This window comes from Acanthaster planci, linkage group LG14, assembly GCF_054643075.1.
Source record: "Acanthaster planci isolate LZ-2023a linkage group LG14, COTS_SCS, whole genome shotgun sequence".
NCBI classification, from domain to species: Eukaryota; Metazoa; Echinodermata; class Asteroidea; order Valvatida; family Acanthasteridae; genus Acanthaster; species Acanthaster planci.
The window spans coordinates 10,081,065-10,103,453 of NC_141790.1; the positions used below are offsets into that span (position 1 = coordinate 10,081,065).

At 41.6% G+C, this 22,389-nt stretch overlaps 1 protein-coding gene across 2 annotated transcripts; it reads right to left on the minus strand.

Annotated features, from left to right (window-relative positions):
* Nucleotides 1-1,305: 1,305 nt before the first annotated feature.
* On the minus strand, nt 1,306-21,424 carry LOC110980773 (ATP-binding cassette sub-family C member 4-like). Of its 2 annotated transcripts, none has more exons than XM_087145901.1 (28): nt 21,203-21,424; nt 19,465-19,575; nt 17,130-17,250; nt 16,480-16,695; nt 16,220-16,309; nt 15,301-15,464; nt 15,057-15,182; nt 14,433-14,682; nt 12,646-13,017; nt 12,284-12,373; nt 11,695-11,886; nt 11,157-11,338; nt 10,796-10,892; nt 10,350-10,538; nt 10,033-10,170; nt 9,217-9,294; nt 8,898-9,102; nt 8,487-8,566; nt 8,071-8,221; nt 7,183-7,413; nt 6,534-6,640; nt 6,212-6,403; nt 5,604-5,759; nt 4,829-4,918; nt 4,193-4,365; nt 3,368-3,473; nt 2,890-2,983; nt 1,306-1,586 (listed from the first exon to the last, which is right to left on the minus strand). In XM_087145901.1, the coding sequence occupies exons 1-28, from the start codon at nt 21,385-21,387 to the stop codon at nt 1,432-1,434; spliced, it is 4,341 nt and encodes a 1,446-aa protein (XP_087002027.1). In that variant the 5' UTR covers nt 21,388-21,424; the 3' UTR covers nt 1,306-1,431. The 2 variants fall into 2 exon arrangements, with proteins under 2 accessions (XP_087002027.1, XP_087002028.1); XM_087145902.1 differs by lacking the exon at nt 21,203-21,424 and adding an exon at nt 18,705-18,810 and having other exon boundaries at nt 19,465-19,551.
* Nucleotides 21,425-22,389: the final 965 nt, after the last annotated feature.

Consider the following 22,389-nt stretch of genomic DNA (forward strand, 5'->3'; position numbering starts at 1 on the left):
TGGAATTAATATAGCATATCACAAGGGGAAATATTGGATTTAAGGTTAAACAAGGATTGCGATCAAATTTTACACCGCATAAGCCTTTTTAAGTCCCACGAAAAGCCTACGTAGTGTAAAGGTTAATGAAATCCACATAGATGTGCCTTTGTGTCTCAGTAATTTCAACGACCCACAACAATACATTATATTTCACGAGTTTGTATGCTTCATTCGCTACAATCTTCAGGGCTATTTGATACATTTTACTGTTTAATTAAAAATTCCACAAAAGAGTATGCAAATTAAAAGGGATGAATAAATTGTCCAACACCGCATTGGGATTTACGACCTTAAATTCTGTAACACCGACGCAAAGTTTTCTTTCCAGACTTATGACAGAAGCAACACGTTCATCGCTCTGTTTCTCTGCAAAATGGTTTCAGACTTTTTTAGTAGAAGGGGTGTTACTCCCAGGACATGTAAATGACATGTAAATACATGTCATTTACATGTCTGAACTACTAAAGCCACTGTTGCTGTACCTCGTGATTCGGAGCAAACTGTTCCTTAGTAACATAAGAGACGCCTTGCAACAATACACTGTTCTCAATGGATAAGAAAGGCAAAAAGGAACCAGTCCATCCCAGAGATGGTGGTCGCTATGCAAAAGCTTGCCCTGAATCACAAAGTATAGCAACAGTATACCCAGCAAGAAATGAGACTGAAGGGTACCCCCCCCAACATGTCCAATCCCTATACACATTCCAGACTATTGTTACTTAACACGTCCCCCCCAAGATGTCTGAAAGGAATTCCCCAGATTCCTGTGAGACAATGACCAGCACAAAGCGGGGGGGTTCTCTCCGTCTCATACCTTGCTGCATATGAGCAACAGTGTCTTTAGTCTGAGGAATTCAAATTGTTACGTTTCTGTACACTCAGATAACACAGGGTACCAGACTTTATTCAAATTTAACTCGCAAGTTGCTTATTGGAGTGACCGCGCGGCATATTCAATACAATGGCCTCCAACTTCAGTCCGTTCATTAAGTGCATTCATGCACAGTGCTGAAGTTATACATGGTGTGTTTAATTATTGTATCACTGCACCAATGTATAGCTTTGGCAGATCATTTGCAAAGTCTCTGATTTGAGCTGCATGTGCACTGAACATTCTGCAGTTGAATGAGCGAAGATTTCTGTGAACACACACTGAATATTGAAGTGCTGCCCGTTGGGTAACCCCAAACGGTTGAAACTGTCTGTTGTATTAATTACCATTGCGTGTAGATAGATCATAATAATTGAAACATAACACATGTATGTCTCTGCTCTGCAGAGGTTTGGTTTTATTTCTTTTCTTGCGTGGAGTAGGTTTTGTTCTCCTAGTAGTCAAGGGATCAGAAATTTTTTTAGCAGAAGTTGGAAGAAAAAGCCTGAGTTCTGACTCTACTGGCTCCAGAAACTGCGTCTCACCACAATGATCTCCAAGCACACGCCAGACACCCCGGGCACCTCACCGCGTGACACCACATTCATTTTCACACTGAACCACAACCTTGTTAGTGAAATCTTAAACGCATGCAGACATGACAGCCTCGCATCTGAAAAAAAAAATTCAATTCAACAACACTTATTTCTATTATTCCATGTATAGAATATAACAAAAATGCAAGTAAAAATGATGACAATAGAATATATTCAAGGAGTACAGATGCGAAAAGAATAAAGCAAACCGAAAGAAGCAGCCGCATGGCAATAATGGAGGTATTATCAGAAAGAGAAGGTCTTGTATAGACATGCGTTGAACAAAACAGGACAATACGGGACAGTAGGACGGGACAAAACAGCGGACAATTCAGTTAAGAGACGGGCTTAAATCTTAACTGGGATGGACAAAAATTAAGTGAGGCAACATAGATGGCTCATGACAAAAATGTTAGGACTGAATACAGAAGAAGCTATTCTAGATGACTCGAGACAAGGTACTTTTTGAACCTTTTAACCAAGCCAGAGATAACCGCGATTTGGTAGTGTTACCGATATTATTCCAAAGACGTGCGTGGTCTGTGAAATCTGAGGGTGTGCATGAAGAGAATAAGTGGTGCGTGTATATGGAAGAGGCTGGAGCGTGATCTAGTATAGTGATCATGCATGGATGTGAGTAATTGGTGAAATAAGAGGAGAACGCATTAGGCAAGAGATTTGCATATACTTATACATGAAAACACCAGTTTATGAATATCCATGAGTGTGAGAATGCGCAATGAAGCAAGTACTGGTAGCTATAAATAAATAAATGCAATTTAAAGGCGGTTTTATTTTACAATTTGTTCTATCATTATTCAAACGCAGAAATGCTACAGCAAATTAACGTCGTTGTTCTGTTGTTGGTCTACCCAGTGTTTTTAAAATAAGAAGCTTTTCTCTTGGTACCTCAACCATTTGGAAAAAAGTAATAATTACATAATAAACATCTTCCTATGTGCATGTAATGAATGCTTGATATCATGCAAAATTTACACAAAATCTTCAGTTGGGAACGGGGTGCTCCTAAATCAGTTTGTGAAGCATAGCAAAAAATCCACCCACAAAATTGCAGACATGAAAAGACAGCCGGCATTTTAAAGAACGCAAGTACAACTCTGTCATACCAAACAACATATTTTACAGTAATCCACGGTCAGTGAACGAGTAAAATTGCACACCAGTATGACGAGCGGCATTGACTTTAGGCCTATCGCATATCACTTCAAAAGTTTTAAATTGTTTGTTGTCACTTCGGGCCGATCGATATTTTTCATGTTACAAAAAGACCGGTATATCAGCGTCTTCCAGGTTAAGGGGAAGCTTTTTCCGCATGTTTGTCAGCAGCGATCTGGAAGAGTTTGGCCGTTTCAGCCTTGCCTGTCTCTTTGACCATCCTGGTGAAGGCACTGCCCTCCTTGTGGAGCAGAATGTAAGGCTCGTCAAACTCGATCAGACGACCAGCATCGAGTACCTGGAAAATACGAGATCGAGCTGTGAGCGACATGAATGAGCCGAGTTGATATTTCAAAAAGGGTAAGGCCATTCAGGAACAAACCACATTATGCAAGTCGGGGGGCGACCCCACGCCTGCGCGTGGCTGTTCCTGAATGACCTTGGAGGCGCTTCATTTTGAGCATGCGTTGTTGGAATACAACACCTCAAGTAGTCAAAGAGGTGGGTTGAGATGAATGTTACGATGAATATTACAACATTATATTATGTCTATTGTGCTTTACTTTACTTTATTATACTTAACATGCAGTGTGTGGACTCAAAATGTGATTAAAGGAGAATGTCTGAAGGAGAGTTCCAATTGGGGATTACAACGGTGCGCCTTCCATTGAAAGCCTCTTACCATGACCTTGTCGGAGTCCATGATGGTGTTGAGGCGGTGAGCTATGGTTAGGACCGTGCAGTGCTTGAATCGCTGTCGGATAGTTGCCTGGATCAACCGGTCAGTTCTATAAATGCAATAGAGGCAACAGCAGTCACACGGAAGAGCTTAAACACTACCAGCCGATTACTTATAACTGAGAATAATGACTGTTTTTGTACGGTAGACAGACCTCATGTGGGTCACTGTCACGACTGAAGAAGTCCTATAAAAACAGAAAACACTGACTATTTCCTTGCCACAGCAACGAACCATTTCCATATTTTAAAAAGGCAAGGTCATTCGAGAAGAAGCACCCGACATCACACACATACCTGTTTTACATGGAAAGTGTAGACACTCTTTTGTTCTCCTGTGGTTAAGGAAACTCGAGGAAAATGCTCCTATTTCTCCAACCAGGATAACTCCTTCGAGGTGGATTTTTGATGATGATTTCCTGGGCTGTTCCTCTTCATTTTGCCACAAATAATCTTGACCCCAAAATGCCTCTGAAACTGTTTTTCAGAGAGGGGAAAACATTGTGTGGACGTTTGCGAGTCCATACAACGCCATCGCACCCTACATTATGCGGACTTCTTTTGTGGACAGGTCCACACTATATATGCCACGCCTGCACACCAGTCCGACCATGTCAGCGTGTGTACGTGTCAGCTACTGCCTTGCTGCCATAGGACCGACCTCGCACACACAGATATGGATGCTCTTTGGTACGACTGACTTCACCTTGAGCTGTTAGATGTAACTCTGACCTTTGTCGTAGTATGAAAGCGAAACAAGCACGCTCACCTGATGTCCACGTTGGCCGTGGCTTCGTCCACTATCAGGATCTTGTTCTTACGCAGGATGGCCCTGGCCAGGCACAGCAGCTGTCTCTGACCTACGCTGAAGTTGGTGCCTCCCTCTGTCAGGACTGCCTCCAGCTTGTCAGGAAGCTCCTCCACTGCTGGCTTCAACTCCACCTGTCGACAAGTTTTGTTTTGGTTTTGGGTTGGTTGAGAATGCCAGGAAACAGGCTTCATGGTCAGTGTAGGAATGGAATTCGTACACAGGACTTGTGCGAAAGTAGAGGAAGGATATTTTGATTCAGAATTGCTGAAAATCGGGACACCTCATTTTTTCATCCACATTTCTCAGATTTATTTCGAATTTCCAATCGTCTATCGGAATGATTCAAAGGAGTTGAACTTGATTATGATAATTATGCCAAGCAGTTCATGCTTCATAATTCGAAGTGGGCATACTCAAACACATCGCCTGCGTAGAATTCTTGTAAAAAATGGCCTAACTGAAAATACGTCCAATCCTGCCTGAAAAGTTCTCTTCAAGTACAAGTAGCGCACACCTGTTTGATCATAGTGTTGTCACGTTTGACGAAAATTTCTATAACAGCTCGCTTCACCCAACGTTTTGTAATCAACACACCTCTTCAATGGCTCTCCATATGTCACAATCAGCATGCTCATCGAACGGATCCAGGTTCTTCCGCAGTGTCCCGCTGAACAGAATTGGATCCTGTTTAAATTGAAAATCAAAAAAAATGTCAATACAGCAATATGTTTTTACCAAAGGGTAAACATAATTTTACCCAAGATAGGTAAACCATTCGTGTTGGTTGAGAGCCCATCATATCACGCGGACAGTCTTACAAAAACATTAAGAAGGCGCCGACTAGCACGGCCGGCGGCACAAACCATAACATGGCTGGAGGGTTGTTGGAAAAAAAATTGTGAAAAAATTTTAGGAACCAATTTTTTCCAATGTGGAAATTTGTCTCAACTCTGGACTCAAAAGATGTGCATGAATAACAATAAAGAAATGGGAGAAATAGGGGAATAGACGCAATTAATTAAAGAGCCAGAGGCCAGGGCATTAATTGCGTCAATTCTGCTGAGCCAGTCGTAAGTCTTTCAGACCAACAAACCAATCTGTTTCACAAAGTGGATGGAAATATACAGGCCCTACAGGCTAGTTGACCTCATTTTGCCAAGATGCCTTTCTGTAACTGGCATGATTATAATACATCACAATAGCCTGTCAATGACTTTGACGAAAGACAATACGACCACGACAAGCTCACTGGTGTCCGACAAGTGCAAAATAAAGTACTCTACAACGCAGAGAGTCTGTGCTCTCGGAAAAACCGAGGCTTTTTGAGCCCAGTTAAACTTGTGCTCATAATATAAACTGGACCATTCACCTGTGGGATGAAGGAGACCTTCTTGCGGAGATCATGCAGCCCGATCAGCGTCGTGTTGACACCGTCTATCATGATGGTGCCCGTGGGTTCGGCAAGTCGCATCAATACCGTCATCAGGGAGCTCTTTCCAGCCCCAGTCCTGCCCACGATGCCCACCTGAAAGCCGAAACGATCAGTACTGGTCATTTTAATACCAGCTGTAATTTGCTTACCGTGAAAGCTTGATGAGTTTGACCTCAATCCAGCTCGATGTACATAATCAACCAAGGTTTCTTGCACAAGTAGGTATCGGAACTGCTGTTGTTTTCAACCATTATGACATCCATCGGAGTTATAAAGTAAAATGAAAGGCACAATGTCTTGAAGGTTCAATTTATGAATTTCTGAGATCTTCTAATGATTTGCACTTCCGAAACCCATAAGTTTCAACATTTCTTCATGTTTTGTCCCCCACGCAGACTTGATGTAAAACTTATCAGAATCGACTTTTTCCCTCTGAACTAAATTCTAATTTCAGGTTACAGGTTTATATTTTCCTTTGACACCGAAAGGGTTGTTCTTCCAAAGGTGGCAATCCTAATATCAGACTTTGGTCTATGTAGCCATACCTTTTCTTTCGGCTCGATGGAGCAGCTGATATTTCGCAGCACCTGAGGTCCGTCTTCAGTGTATCTGAGGGAGGTACCTTGGAGCGTGATACCTCCATCTTGTGGCCAGTCAGGAGGCGGCTTATGGTCGGTCTCCAAGGGAGCCTCAGGCTCGATATCGATGTATTGACACACACGCTCCACAGATGTCATCTGAGTTTACAGAGGTTGACACTGGCATTGCCATTACTATGCTACTAATTTTGTCAAAATGTACCATTCATATATGGATTTTTACTAGTCAAGCACAAATTTTGGTCAAAAGTGATACAGTTGGACATACTTGGTTTTCTAGCTCTGCACTCTGTCGAACCGCCCACTGAAATGACCCCGTTATGCTGATGGCGTACGTCAGCGACAGGCCAACAATGCCAGAGTTCAGATCAAGGACTGAGCAAGCAAAACAACATTGTATTGACATTTGTTATTTTGCGTTACATTCAGCAATTAATCTCGGTTTTACTGTAAAACCAAATGAGATTTCTTAAACAAACCACCAATTATTGTGTACTACATTGTTGTCAAGATGAGACGCATTGGCAAATTGAAGCATTTGAACGACAAAAACCAACAATTTACGACTCAAAACCCTAGGCCAGAAACACGCATGCTTTCAAATTGTGGAGACTTGCACAGATGGATAGAGTGGAAAAAGCCTCGTCCAAATATCGAAATTAAGTACACGTCATAATAACTGGCTTATTTTGTAATTATTTTCTCTATGACGCACTGGTAAACAAATACACAAATATGAATTTTTTGTAATGCTATCTGGGCAAGCAATGTTTTAATAAGAGTCATTGTGAATTGCAGCTTCCAAGAAAAGATGCATGTGACGATGACCACTAAAATGAAAGACCAAGTCATCAGAAAAGATGTAAAAGATGACAGGTATTTTGTTTTTATCTATAGTGTGGTCGCCTTAAACTTACGGCCAGCCGCCATGACGCATGTGAAGCTAACTCCACAAATGAACAAGGTGCTAAAGAAATCCAGCTGCACCCCTAACCAGCTTGACGTGGCCAGGAAGAGGAACCAGGCCCGGGTGTGGCCGTCCAGGTACCCGTCGAAGTCCGCAATGAAGCGCTGCTGGGCTTTGAACGCCCGGACAGTGCTTAGACCAGTCAGAGTGGCTGACAGGTGAGAAAACACGGGGCTCCGAGCTGCAAATGTGATCATAAGATATGACAATATTTGTTATCTGAAATTGTTAACGGACTGTATGACAGCGTAGTCAAATTATACAGTAAAATGAATCCAAACGGAGTTCTATACTTGCACAGTGGAAATCTTGTACAATGGAAAACGGTGGAAATACCATCGTCGTTTACCAGATAAAATTGTTAAGGAAACTCAGTTTGTAATAAAGTAACGAATGCAAAAGTAGCTCCGGGCATTTACGACGACATACTTTTTTCAAGATGTATTTTTTGCGTTGGGGAGATGTTAATTATATATATAACGGTTTTTTGCCCTTACCCAACGTATATTAATAAGCACTGTATGCTCAGTGCTTGTCCGAGAGGGTAAGGGCAAAAACCGTTTTATATATATAAACGACATACTTCTTTAATCTGTAAATCAGATGTTCTTTTCAACTTTTTTCTTGCGCCTTTCATATTCAAGCAGGAAATTCAAAATCCTGCAAGGGTTGTATGAAAAAACATTGCAAATGGAAAATATAAGTCGTCTCAAATAATTTGCGAAACTGTGTGAAGTACACATGCATACGTCCTTTAAATCAGACATATATTGCTGCCAATGTCTTCAACTTTACTTCAACAGGTTTGTGACCTCTCCAATAAGATAAACTGACATACCTACTCCTTCTAGCCTCTTGACTTCTCGAGAAGAGGCTAAGTAGTATCTCCTTGTGAGGAAAAGCACGATGGCGATCGGCAAGGTGAAGGCGAGGCAGAAAGGATTGAAGATGGAAATCAAGGTAATAATGGCTAAGGTATTCACAGTGATCTGGACAGGAAGGTTAAAAAGAAGCCAAAAATCACAATTTACGGGACAGAAAAAAATACGTTTATGTGGTTATCAATTTTGATGCAGTCAAAAATTATTTGAAGAACTGCCATGAAAAAAAGGAAAGTCATTTAATGGACGTTGTAGAGGCTAGGGGTTGCGTCGGGTTCCCCATCGACACATTTCAAATTAATGTTCATTTATATTCAAGTGTTTACTTGCAGTGCTTGATTAAGCAATTCCATTGAGTCTGAAAGAACCTTACCTGCAGAAAGTCTGTGAATGTTCTTGGCAAGACATCGTCCATAATGCCAATATCTTTGGCAAAGCGATTCAGAATCCGACCTGAAAATAGAAAAAATATATTCCACGCCCCCAATCTTGTCTGGAATTCCTACAAAAGTCGCAAGAAATAATAATTTAACAATATGAAAATAGTCCGTTGTATTAAACAGAGCATGCACAGTCAACGCAGCATGTCACATGTGCGAATCACGTGTCCCATACTGCCCAATGAGCATCTACCAAAACATCGAGCTTGGCCATGAGAAGGCTGTCGGCCATTTACTTCCTACATGCAGCCATTGCCATAATGGAAAATTACCACAAGACAAATACATGTAATTCCCTTGACTTCGCACCATAGGCGCTCTAGCATGCAGTCGACTCGTCTTACCCACTGGGTTTGTATCAAAGAACTGCATGGGCGCTCTGATGATGGAGGCAAACATTTGGTCGTGAAGAGCCCGTGAGGCCGTCACGAACAGATAGAAGAACAGAAAGCTACGGGCAAACAAGAGAACCGTCGATCCTCCACACAACATGGCGTAAATTTGGACGTAATATGACTGGATGTCGTACGTGGTCGCATTCTGGTTATCCTGTAGGAAATGCAAAACGGATGAGACAGACAGAAAATAAATGGGAAGCAACTACATTAGTAAATGTCCCAGGTCTTTTTTAAATCGCAGTCTGGAACATGATCATCAGCTGACCTGATTTCTGGCCGCTAAATACTGCTCTTCCTCGTAGACCCACGTCGCCAGCCAGAGGTCCGTGAAAGTCAGGGAAGCCTGAGTCGGAAAGCAAAGCAAAATATGAAAATGTCTGGTTTATTTGTTGATCAAAATGCTGTTTGAACTCCTTGCCAGCTGCTTGTCCGATTTAACATACTTCTTCAGGTGGAATTTCTTCACTGTTCACAAAAGGTCCAATGTGACAACACAGTTTTTGTACCGCGGCAGACATAGACCACTGTATACTCCTCAATAGATAATTCTGATTTCTTTATTACTAACCAGTGACAGTCTTCAGATTTGAGGACTTAAATGTTTCATTAAGGTGTCAGGGTGGAGTTGGGATGTAATACGCTTTACAATTCTTGCTCAAACGTAGCTTCAAGGATTTGAAATATTTGGACTTTCTTTTTAAGATTTGGTAAATTTTCCTGGATAGGTCGCCTGGCACTCGATCACTGAAAATCGTATCTGCGAAGTTCCTCACAAATGAATAGTCTTTGCTTTATTTCTATATACACATGTATGAAACTGTATTTTCTGCTTTGAAGAGTTAAAACAGCAGTCTGAGGTTTTTGGGACAAACGCACTCGGCAATACTTTCGCTGTTGCTCTTGCTTTCATTATGTACAGAGCTCATATACTATCGTGAGGCGGGAATTCGTTTTTCAGCATCATGCAAACGATTCAGTACAGGTATTCATATGTGTTACAGACAATAAGTATATTGGCATTCTCTAGTGTCACTGGCTCCCATCTTCACTAGGTCCCCTTTTTAATGAGCAGTATTTTTACCTGTGCACCAACCACGATGATCAGCCAGACGAGCAGAAAGAGGAATCCCGCCGCTGCTCGGAAGAACCGGATGTACACCATCCACTCAACTGTACCTACCGCCTTCTCCTCCGGGGCAATGTCCACAGGTGTCTCCACCTGACACAAGGGCGAAGAGGACGTAAGAAAGGGCAAAGAAAAGAAACCAAAGAGGAAAAATTGCCAGAAAAGAAAACAAGGCAGATACCAGCGCAGGAATTCTCAAGAGTAACAAAGACTCTTCATTGAAAGTCACTTGTTTTATATATAAATACACTCTCTAAAACTAGGACACCAACCTCATCTTGGTCTGGACAAAACGAAGTGTTGGAGCACGTTGATATTTTTCTTTCTCTCCTCCACCTTTCGAGGACCTGCACCTTATCTCCAGTGAAGTCACCGTCCTTGGATTTCTTCTTCAGGAGGGCTGCAAAGTCTATGCCTTCCCTCTGCAACTCCTGGTAGGTTCCGTAACCGGATGCACTCCCCTGTCAAATTATGTCACACCCCAAAGAAAAACCACCATGAGTCAATACCAGAGTAATTCGGACAGCCCCTCAGGTCTAAGATTAGTATTCTGTACTGAAATGTCTCTGCAACCAGACAAGTAAAATGTGGCAAATGGCTAAATATCTCAAATATTATGAAACTAACTGAATACTTTTATATCCATGAATAGGCGAACCGGAAAATGGACACTTTAGTTTCGAAGTTTTCAATGGCCTTTAATTTTAATCAGAATTACCTGTTTCAGGATGAGAATCTTATCGGCCTTGTCCAAGAACTGGAGCTGATGAGTTACCAGGATTCGCGCCTTGTCCCTCATTTGATGAAGGATGCACCTTTGGAAAACCACCTTCATTACTTGACTCTTAAATTAAAAAGAGAACTTTAGATTTCTGCAAATAAGGTTAATATTGTGCTTAGATTTTTGTTTACAATATACTTCTTCCAATGTGCAAATCTGCACTGTCAAGAAATTCCAAAACAGTACTTTACCGACACCTGGCACTGTTGTGCTTTGGAATATTCTTCTCAAAGGATAGGATGCCAAAGTAATGATGTCAAACAAAAAATGGATTCTATGAGAAATCGAGATGGCTTACTTTTCAAAGAGGTGTCTCCCAACTGCAGGATCAACTGCGCTCAGTGGATCATCCATCAAATACACATCAGCATCAATGTACAAGGCCCTGGCCAGGCTGACCCTTGCCTTCTGACCTCCGCTGAGGGTCACTCCACGCTCGCCCACCAGTGTCTGATCTCCATGCGGTAGTAGCTCAATATCCTATGGATACAAGATTATTTACAATCCTTGAAGCCAAACATTGAAGCCAAAAATTGGCTTTTAAGCTTGGTACATGTTCCTTGCTATTAACTTCGATAAGCTCCTTTTTTGGAGGGGGAAATTTAGAGCTCTTGGCAATCTTCTACACCTCTAGCTTCGTGAATGTAGTCTCTTGGTTTGAGGCCAGAAATTAACCCAGTGGAGCCCCTTTATTATCTCAAGAAAGAGAAGATCATTTCATTTGATAAAAATGTTGTGAATTCCATTCAAATATCAATGATAGGGGAGCTGGTGTTCAGCCCAGTCTGAGACATTACCGGGATTTTAAAAATAGCCTCTGTCTGCTGCAAACCTACCCTGGTGAGCGCGCATTGCTTGATGACTCGCTTGTACTTTGCCGGCTCGTACTCACTCCCAAAGAGGATGTTGTCCCTGAGAGAGCCAGACAGGATCCAGGGTTGCTGAGCCGTGTAGCCAACCCAACCGGGTAGGGCGTTGACTCCTGATACGGTCGGAAGCTCCCCCAGCAGGGCCATCAACAGGGAAGACTATCAAGAGAAAATAAACTAAGTAGACATGATAATGACGGAAATCTTTACCCCAGCTTGGCATCTTAGTATTTGGTCCATTGTCCTATATTTGTGCAGTATAGATATCAAAGGTGGTACTGACCTATTGTCCCATGATTATACATATAAAGGTGCCTGATGCCCGTGCAGTTTTGTATAATCTAGTGTTGTAACGATATTAAGGCAGACATATGTCCATTGTCCCATAGAGCTGAACACATGCATATCAAAGTGTTGAAGGCCTACTACTGTGCTATACTTTTGTGAGTCTGTAGGTCCACTGGTCCCAATATACACTACGGGTGTATTTACAATGGTGCTGAATTAACACCACGCTTGTTGAGGTATAGGCCTAAAATGAGTATTCAAGACTCACCTTTCCACATCCGACGGGACCAACCACCGCGAGAAGCTCTCCAGGCTCAACACGAAAACTGATGTCTTGAAGCACAGTGTTGCTTAAATCCTTGTTTTGAAAACATAGTCAAAATAAGATGAAATTTCTCTAAAAAAAGGCGCGTTAATTATACCAAATGCATGACGCTGTGTTCACAGCCTAATTACAACAAGGGTGTGTGCGTCTGAAAGTGAATATGATGAGGCTACCAAAGAAGTGTTCACTGAACTACAAGCAAAGCTTTTGTGGTGCCGCATAAACCATCTTTCTTCTCGCCGGAGTAATTGGATTAGAAAGGTACAGCAAGGAATTTCATTTGTGAAGGCTTCATGTAACGGTACCTTGTTCCAGGAACCATATAAATTCTCCACAAGAATTCCTTTCCTGTCTCCCGTTTCAAGAGAAGGTTTGGGCTTGTCAAGATCGTCATCTTCCTCCATCTCAGAAGGTCCAACGTAACCTCCAACCTCCTCATCTCCCTTGGACTGGATCAGATAGTTTGTGCTGCTCGTTCGTACTTCTTTTTCCAGGGGCCGTGAGGCAGCTGTGACATCTTCCGCGAGGTTGTCATCATAAGCTTCCCTTGGAGAAACAAAGCCGTTTGTAGCTATCTCCTCCAACAGAATCACGGGCTTTTCCAATCCAAAATTGGCGTTAATATTCACAGTGGCCTCACCAGTGTGTCTTGCAAGCTCTTCCATAAGCAGAAATTTCTGGTTATCAAAGGTAGAAATAGTTTGCATACGCTGCAAACACCTACAAGATCTTGAGACTCAATTAAGCACTGAATAATTTGGATGAGGAAGTGAGGGCTTTATCCCATTCAGAGTCGAGCTCTGTTATAGATTGATGTGGGAATAAACTTGGGTACTTTGTGGGCAAAAGTAACTGTTTAGTCGGAGGTTTGTCTTTTTCCAATTAATTTCCACATAGAGACTAAAATGGAGTCTCGAGAGGGTGTAAATAATGGGGAGGAACTGACTACTATAGAATCGGTGCCATGGTTACCCAAGCAGTGGGTTGGGTAGAGGTGTTTTACCTGATGCTATCGAGAATGCATTTTCGTCCCTTCAGGGAGTCATTAGCCGCATGATTCCTGAGGAATCCATGTATGGTTTTAGTGAGTGAGTGGCACTCACAAGACGGGAAATTTGGGTAGCCGTCTGTATGGGACATGATATTAACAACACATATTAGTTGGATGGGTTTTGTTCACCCAATAGGGAAGCTAGGATATTGAGGGTGTCATCGCGTTCTTCAGGTGTAGAGGACTGGTCGTTCTCTACGTGGCTGAGTTTGGCTCGGACAAAATTTGTCTGGATGTTGTTTGCTCTTTTGTAGGCAACAAGTGGAAGTTTGGGGAAAATCTCCCTGAGAAGTGGATTGCTTGAGATAAGGTGCCAATGTTCCAGCAGAGCATTTCTGGCATCTTTGTGTTTCAGTTGTGGATGGTGTGTAGTGGCAAAGACGAGGGGGAGTTCTTTCTTCACCTTCCTTTTTTTTCTGTGTGAATTAAAGATTTCCGTTGTTGGACATCAATACCTTGCATCGACTTCTGAAATTGGGCTTCGGTACAACCTCGAGTTAGAATTTTTTCTTGAAACTTTGCACCTTTTTCAGAAGTCAGCCTTATTTTTAGTATTTCTAGCATATCTCAGGATTTCACCTTTGATAAAGCCGTGGAATACGTGTTGTGGATGGGATGAATTCCTTTCCAAAAATTGGAATGTTTCCGTTGGTTTCGTGAATGCTTTATTATCCAGGGTACCAGTTTTGCAGAAACGCTGACCTTTGAATATGGTAAGGTCCAGGTAGGTGATGGAAATTTCAAATGCGTCAAAAGTAGATTTGAGGGTGGGACGCAATTGGTTCATATGGTGAACAAGTTGGGTGAAGGAATCAAGATGGCCGTTGAAGATGATGAGTAAGTCATCTCTAAATCTTGCCCAGAAAAGGACTGCATACGTTGTAAATACCTACAAGATCTCGAGACTCAATTGGGCGCTGAATAATTTGGTTTGTAATCTGGTATTAGGACAATGAGGTACTCAAGTTTATTCTAGGTTATTTTGGATAGTGAGATATGGCCATCCACCTCGTCCCCAAGTTTGAATTCTAATATCCTTACCTGAATCCTACGAATGGAAACGAGTCCCTCTGCCCCGTTCATCACGCCAAACGGGAAGAATAAGGACAAGCAGAGTCGAGCGCCATAGAACAACGAGACCACCGGGTACACCTTGGACGACGTGACGGGGTTGCCGAGCGAGGCGTAGACCACGAACGTGGCAAATGCCGTCAGAATGGTGGCATCAAAGAGCAAAGCAAAGATCAGCGCTCGTAGGTAAGAGCTGTACAATATCTTGCGTATCTCCTTGCTGCAGACCAAAACAGCACAAGCAGAAATCGCTACATATTCTAATGTCTACAACAAAAAGACTGACAGGAACTATGGTCAACTTGCAGTGACAAAATGGAAGGATAATGGTCCAAAAAATCACTCCGTGAGTTCTCAACATTTTGAGCGGTAAAGGAAAATTCCTTGTCAATGTGAAACAATTGCTGTCGTACATGTCCCATTGTTTCTTTCCAGTTAAAACTTTATCAAAGGGCTTCTATGCGTTGTGCATGCATCCTTTTATTGAACTGTATTGTACAATGCCTGCAACCGAATTAAGCAAAAATTCCTGGGTATGAAATACTTTTTTTTTTACTGGTTTAAAATAGTATGCTATAATGACAATCAACTTACCCTCGGCTCTCGGCGACTAGTTTTCCAAAGGATTGTTCCCAAGCGTAGATCTTGATGACGCGCATCCCGGATATCACCTCATTCATGATGCGGAGTCTTGCATCCGACAACAAGGCCGTCTTAGATCTGACAAGGAAGGGAGGAGGAAAGGGAGAAGGAACGTCAAGAGTGTAAGGGGCAGAAAGATAGAATGGACGTGAGAACTCAGGAACAAGCAAGTATCTCTTGGTAAAGTAGATCTTACCTCAACTTGGAAAACAGCTTCCCCGTGTAACCCTGCAGGGCCGCCATCAAGATCAAGACGGAGAGCCCCGCCAGGCAGGAAACTCCGATCTCTCGCCAACATAAGACGAAAAGCACAGTCAGCTGGAATGGTGCTATCCACAAATAATGTGCGAACACAAAGGCCTGCAAAACAGAACCATTATAGGTTCAGAGAATAGAGGGTGTTAAAAAGTTTCAAAAGGCCGGTTTTCAAAGGAAAGCAGCTGCGAACAACACAAAAGAGCGATTAAGGTTTTAAGCTCAGTATAAAAATATGTATGCAAACATGTCCCATTACTTCTCAACATTTCGAGACAAATGATCCACTCTATTTTTGAGCATGCTCCGTGTATCACAGGTTAAAATATTAGCCAGAAAACGTATACCCCCGTTTATCTTAAAATCATTTTCATTTCAATAATAAAGTTACTTAATTATTGTTTATGAAGCTTGCAACCAATCATTTAAAGGATCCTTTGCGGGCCCCGCGGCTGACGTCATTCTTTTGCTTGCTGCAGCCGTGGTCAAGGAGGCATCTTATCAATACTGTTCCTTTCCCGCACTCATTACAAAACGGAAACACCACCATGCAGACTGTCTTTCAAGAGACAATAAAGACCAAACTCACAAGCCTGCTCGATCAGGAACTTAATAAATTTGTACACTAGTGTAGCTATTTTAACCATTCGACCCCTGAACTGGCTGGGTATAGCCATCTCACCATCTGGGTTCGTAGGAGACGGCAACTGGAGAAATATTTCTCATAGGCTTCATCTAGATCTATTTTGTAGTAGAGTAAAGATAATGTCTCCACTCCTTTATAAATTCGTTGAGACACGCTGATAAAGTGAAAGGACCTGTCGTTCTGGAAGCCTGTTTCCGATCCTTAGGCTACTTACCTGATCAAATCTGTTGACGTCATTTGATAGGATGTTCACAAGTTGACCGATTGTGGTCTCACTGAGAGCGAGGTTGCTGAGCTTCAAGGCCTACAGCAAAATATATTTGACAATGACAAGTCTAAAATGACAGTGCAACGTCTATTGTATATTGATTGCACGCCATGTTTTGTCTGCGTATCCGAATTTGGACAAACAGGGTGGAGCCGACTGGATTATGGGAGATGCCACCCAGAGCAAAGAAAGCAAAGACCCATTACCTTTCTGAAGACGAGGGCCGAGCAAGCAGTTCTGAGTCTCATCCCCGTCAGGCCAAAGCCGAAGAAGCAGCAGTGGTGAGTGACGATGAGACATAGGGAAGACAGAGAGAGACCGGCGGCTTGCAGGTAGGCCTCAGTGGTTGATACAAGGTCCGTGGAGAAGTACAGAACCAATCGTGCCAACATCACCGGCTGGACCATCTTCAAGAAGACCTCCTACGAACAATGTCCATGACCAGAATAATTACAATTAACACTAACAGAGCCGGGGGCAGAATCCGCCCCTCCTCCGACATTTTCTTTGATATCGTCGCAGTACATTTTTTGTAGGAGTGCAGCATTCAAGAGTTAAAGGGTAACGTACTCTTTGCAGTCACTGTGACACCAATTGGTGAAAATCGAACACACTGCGAGTTGTCTTTCAGCGTCCAAAATGTTACACAGTATTTGCAAATTATTCAAGAATTGTTTCTTAATGCTCACGCCAGTACATTTTCTTTTGTCTGACAACTTAAAACATTTTTCTTTTTTGGTTTTTCGGTTCTTCGGTTTTCAGGCTCCATCCAAAATAATCTCTTTAACGCGAAAGGAGTTACTCCATCAGTGGAAAATATTATTATCAAAGATTGAGCAACAGTTACGTTTTATACCTTAAAGAAAGCGGGCAAACCGTATAACATGAACTTCACACCAAACGCTCTGATTAACGCCCAGCAGAGGGACGGAGGCCTCCCTGTGACATTACTTGTTTCCAGTTCTTTATTCCATTCCCTAGCAACAAAAGTAAAGCAAATCGGTGGCTGTTAAGACAACCCCACAAAGATGTTCATGCAGTGAGCCCCGGTAATTTATCGGGGGAATATCACTCTGTCGTTAGAGAAGAGTGTTTATAGTAAATAATAAGTAATAAAATGCTTTAAAGGTGGAGAACACAGACAGATGGTCGGGTGATCGTGGCCAGGCAGACCTTTAACTCTGTAGGACGACCCGATGACAAGAACCAGGAGCGTCCACAATAAAAGATGCACACTGAACGCTTCCTCATCAGCCAACGCACTGCTGACCAAAATCACCTGCTCATCAAGCTTAGGAATGCGCGCCCGAGTGACGGGGACACCACAGTAATAGTGGCAACGAATCGGTCTATAAGGTGCATGGCCATCATACAAATCAATCTGTACTTGAAATGCCCCTATTCTGTCCGAATAGTTCAAGTCACCAGTGGCCATGATACAATGCAAGTACAATGTTACAGTACAAAGGTTACACAAAAACTTGCTCATCATTGTTAACCAAACCGTTTGTGGCCAAAAGTTACGACGGTGTTGAGTGAGGGTAAAGCGGGTGGAAACGGTCAATTATATACGTTGGATCTAGCAACCAGGCAATCGCCTTGTCGACGTACTTTGCCAGGTTTACCGAAAAGACTCAAACTATTTACCCTCATACCTGCCGCCTGTCAAGAGGCTTGAGTTTTTCGGTATTCGCAATTTGAACAGATTTTCCTGGGCAATTTTGGAAAATGTGAGAAGCGTTTTATTATCGTGCAAATAGAATGAACGTTCAAAACCTGTTATGCGTGAAGTTTAAAAAAAATGATTGGGTGTGTGTGAGTTTGTTTTTGCATGCAATTGGGGACCCTGAACAATAGAGGACAATAAAGTCCCCGATTGACAGAGGGTCCCCGATTGACAACTGTGTGCAAAACGTATGGGTGGTCTTCTAAAAAATGTTGAAGTACAAACAATAGAGGAACAATAGGGGGTCCCCAGTTGCAGGCAAATACACACTTGTGGGTGTGTGTGTACTGCTCTTCTTCATTGGATGAAGACTGTATGGAATCTTGCGAGAACTGAAAAGTGCACTTTTTAAAACAACATGCAAAATTGACTGAGCATGTGCAGACAAGTAAGGGCACGTTTGCTTTCATGTAAATCCAGGAAAAGACTACTCAGTTTATATGTCTTCATGTTCGATTTGTGAACTCGAAATTTGCTATGATGACATCATTATTCTGTTCATAACATGCAAATGTGCATTAGCATAAAATAGAAAAGCTCTGATATCTGGGTTGAAATAGTAAAACAGTCATTTAAAATCAGGTTAATTGAAACCAAAAGGTGTGATTTCAAGGGGTTTTAGTAAACTTTGATAACATATTTCTATTAAATGGCCCCTTTAATGATGAAAATGACAATTAAGTTGTAAAAAAGTGAAACAATTACCAGCACAAAGCAAGGGGAGGTTCTCTCCGCCTCATATCTTGCTTCATATGGGGTAGGCGGCCGTAAAATGCAAAATAGCGGTGTCGGAGTGAACAGTTGAGCCGCTCTGTGTTGTGGATATAAATTGGATTGCAGGCAAAGGGGTCCCACACATTCTGTGTCTAGTATAATCCTTGTTGCTTCATCGTGAACCAGTGTTCCCATACCCATAGCCGACCCCTTAGCCTGTTAAACCTGTACTACCGGGTTTACTAAGAGCAACACTGAGCAGCCACATAGGCCTACACGTAAATATAAGCTATGGCGGAAATTGGTTTGTTTATCGTGTTCGTCCATGTAGGCCTACATGTATAAAGACGGATGTGTTTTGTAGGGGGACCTTTTCTGTTCAAATAGAGTTTCGGGTCAATACCTATATACTATTTATGTCTGCACACAGAATGTATTCTCAGTATATTTTGTTACATTTACCATAGAGCATTGCTGTAAACTACATGACCTGCATTTGAAAAGGGGACCAATCATTCACTGATTTTTGAATGAAAGAAATGAAAATTTAAAACCAATTGAAGAAATACCAAACATTTAAATGCAATACACTCACGGACACGGGGGGGTCGATTCAAATGCAATGCACTCATGGCCATGGGCGGAATCGATCGAAATCCTTTCCTATAATCGTCATGGAAGCAACGAATGCTCGACAAAAATGGTAGAATCGGTTGATATAGTACTTATTAAACCAGCAAGACTTGCTTACCTTTCGAGATTAGTCACTAACACATCCGCTGAGTCTTCGGGCAAAACATCATACAAGTCTTCTTCCACAAGTGGTCTCTTATACCCTCGACGGAAGAAGCCGAACATCCAGCTGCAAAAATAACAAACAGGTATGCCATTCCTATTATTATTTGGATTTTGGCTACTCAAATGAAAATCACTTATCACATGGGTAAATAGCAAAATGTTCACCTATGTGGAATCGTTTCGTTTGGCAAAAGAGTACCATTGGAATTTCACACTAGAAGTATACTGAGCGGTAATTGTCTTACATGTTCTTCAATTAAATCAGTTATTTGTCAACTTCTCAAAATCATTTTTTCAATGGATTGCCCTTTGTCTTCGGTTCATTGCTAAACAGTGGAAAGTTACGATGAAATTTAAGCAAATTCAGGACAGCGAAATGAGCATAGAATCAAAGGTGATATTCAATGAAAATCTTTACAAAGCAAAATTTTACCATACCAAAAGCAAAGAAAATTGAATTAAATGAAAAACAAGAATAACAAATGTAGAAAAAAACAATAAAAACTGAGAAAGAGAATCAACCAACCTTCCAACTTCAATGAAGGTTGAAATCACCATAGAAAATTTAAAAAACAAAGAGCAGCAGAATGAAAAAAGAATCACAGAGAATTGTTCGTATGGCAAAATGAAAACTTAACAAAATGCTGAGAGAAAATGATAACTTGAACGTGTTAAAATCCCTAATTTCCGAAAAATCCTTAAATCCAAGAAACAGTTTTACTTGGAGATATTAAAGCGTTAATGGATGCTATACCTCTTTCTGTGACTGAGGTTTCATTTCGAATGAGATGTTTCAGAGTCGGAGAAAAAAAATCAAAACTACACTTTACATAGATTTTTTAAGAGCTCTACCTAACTTCATTGAGTGACTTCACAGGAGTAAATTAACACGTACAACAAGGGTATGCTTGTGTGGCATAGGCCTAACTATGCCGGTACGGTCTTGACAATGAAAAAAAATCGATTCTTCTTTCCTACTGTAGTTTGGCAGACTCGTTCTTGAATAAAAAACTAAAAAAAATACAAACATGGAATTCCTGTCACGTATAGGCCGACCCTGCATGCTCTTCGATCAGGAAAACACCATGGCGAGGGTGCAAGCAAGCAAGCGCAGCGTTACGGAATTGGTAAGGTCATGCATTCAACAAGAGAAAATGGAATTGCAAACACCCAAGTACCAGTCAAGTTAACCAGTTGTAAACTGTGTATAAACTTGACTCACAATTTGCAGGGTGGCCTGTTTAGACTGAATCAGGGTGAATCGTGTAGTCTTTTACGTATCAAAAGATTTAACGGGCTCGGAGAGATTTTTTCTGAAACAATTAAACATCAGAATGCCACAATAAGTCACATTTTAGGGCCAAGTAGGAAATATATGGAAGCGTTTCCTTGCAAAATAATGAATCTTCAGACAATTTGCCTCATGATGATTGAGGCTTGCGCACAGGATATCTTTTGTCATGTCCGTCCATGTCATGCATGTTTAAAACTTTTTCTAGTCCATGGTTAGAGTAGTTCTCTCTCTTCTCCGTGGTTGGACTTTTACCACTTTTCCTTCCACCATGCTATGACATAAAGCCAGAACGGGCAGTGTCTAATGCATGGATAACTCCATGATAACTGAGCAGGAAGTTGAGAAGAATCCTGGAAACAGATCCCCGGTGTGCACAGACTGTTTCAATCCAACTTACATGAAGAACGCTTTAGAGAAGATTCCTGCCCTTGACAGTGGATGTGGCTGCCTTCCGCTTTGGCATGGTGGAGCTTGACAAGGCTCGGTGACCCCGTCGCCATGAGAACCCTTGCTGTCGCCCGCTGAAGAATGCCTTCTGTTTTGAGCCGCCATGAGAAATTGGGTGTTGGGCCACCGGCGCATGTGCTCCTATCTTAATATTGTTCAGGGCCGAACCTGAACCCTAGCACATCCTTTGTGATGAAAATGAGATGTCTGATGTAATTCTTTTGTTATCCCGTCATCTAATGCAGCAGTAGCCTTTTCCAACGGCTCAGTTGTTCAATGTGATGGTCATGCTTTGTTGATCGTGTGGGTACGTCACCTCGAAACCGAGTTGTAAATAGCTAGCCTACACTTGTTTATCTTGCAAGGAGTTTAGGTAACGTACCAACAATTACTGTGGTGTACAAAAGCTCGACAAGTCTACTTGATTGTTTGTGCTTGTAGCCTTAATGAAAATGCTTGAGCGGACCTTACCGTTGTGATCAGAACGAGCAACTTTTTCTGTTTGCCGTATGGCTTCAACGGACCCAAAATTACGTGCGCTTTAATGGTTGCTAACCACAAAAATTGATCAGTATAAGTTATCATATTCAATATCAATAAATACCCCTATTTCAAACAATCAGGAAATATACTCACAAGTTTCTTAGGTATTAAAGTCACATAGGACCTATCAAATTAAAGCTCACTATCCCATCTTTCGTTTTCCTTTAAATTAATACTTTCGATGTTATCACAAGATACACATATCACAAGATACACTAGATTTGTTCTGAACATTATTAAAGCTAGATATGGAAAAGGAATCACCACAATTAGTGTCGCAGTAACCTCACTCTTGAAAACGTCTAGAGTATAAGTCCCACTTTGAACTAAATCTTCGATTTTCACTGTTCACAATAGATAATTTTTTTTTACAGAGAAAGTACAGCTTAACCTTTTTTAAAAACTAAGATAGAGGGGAGCCTATTGTTCATCTTTGCTCTATAGATATGGAATCTAGCACATAAAAGTAGTAAATTAAGACATTCTAAAGTAACATTAATATTACCAAATAGCATAGTCTGATTGTCCAAGTACAATTTTTATACATGTTTTCTCCTTAATCCACGAAACTAGAGAGGACCAGAAGTTTCCTGA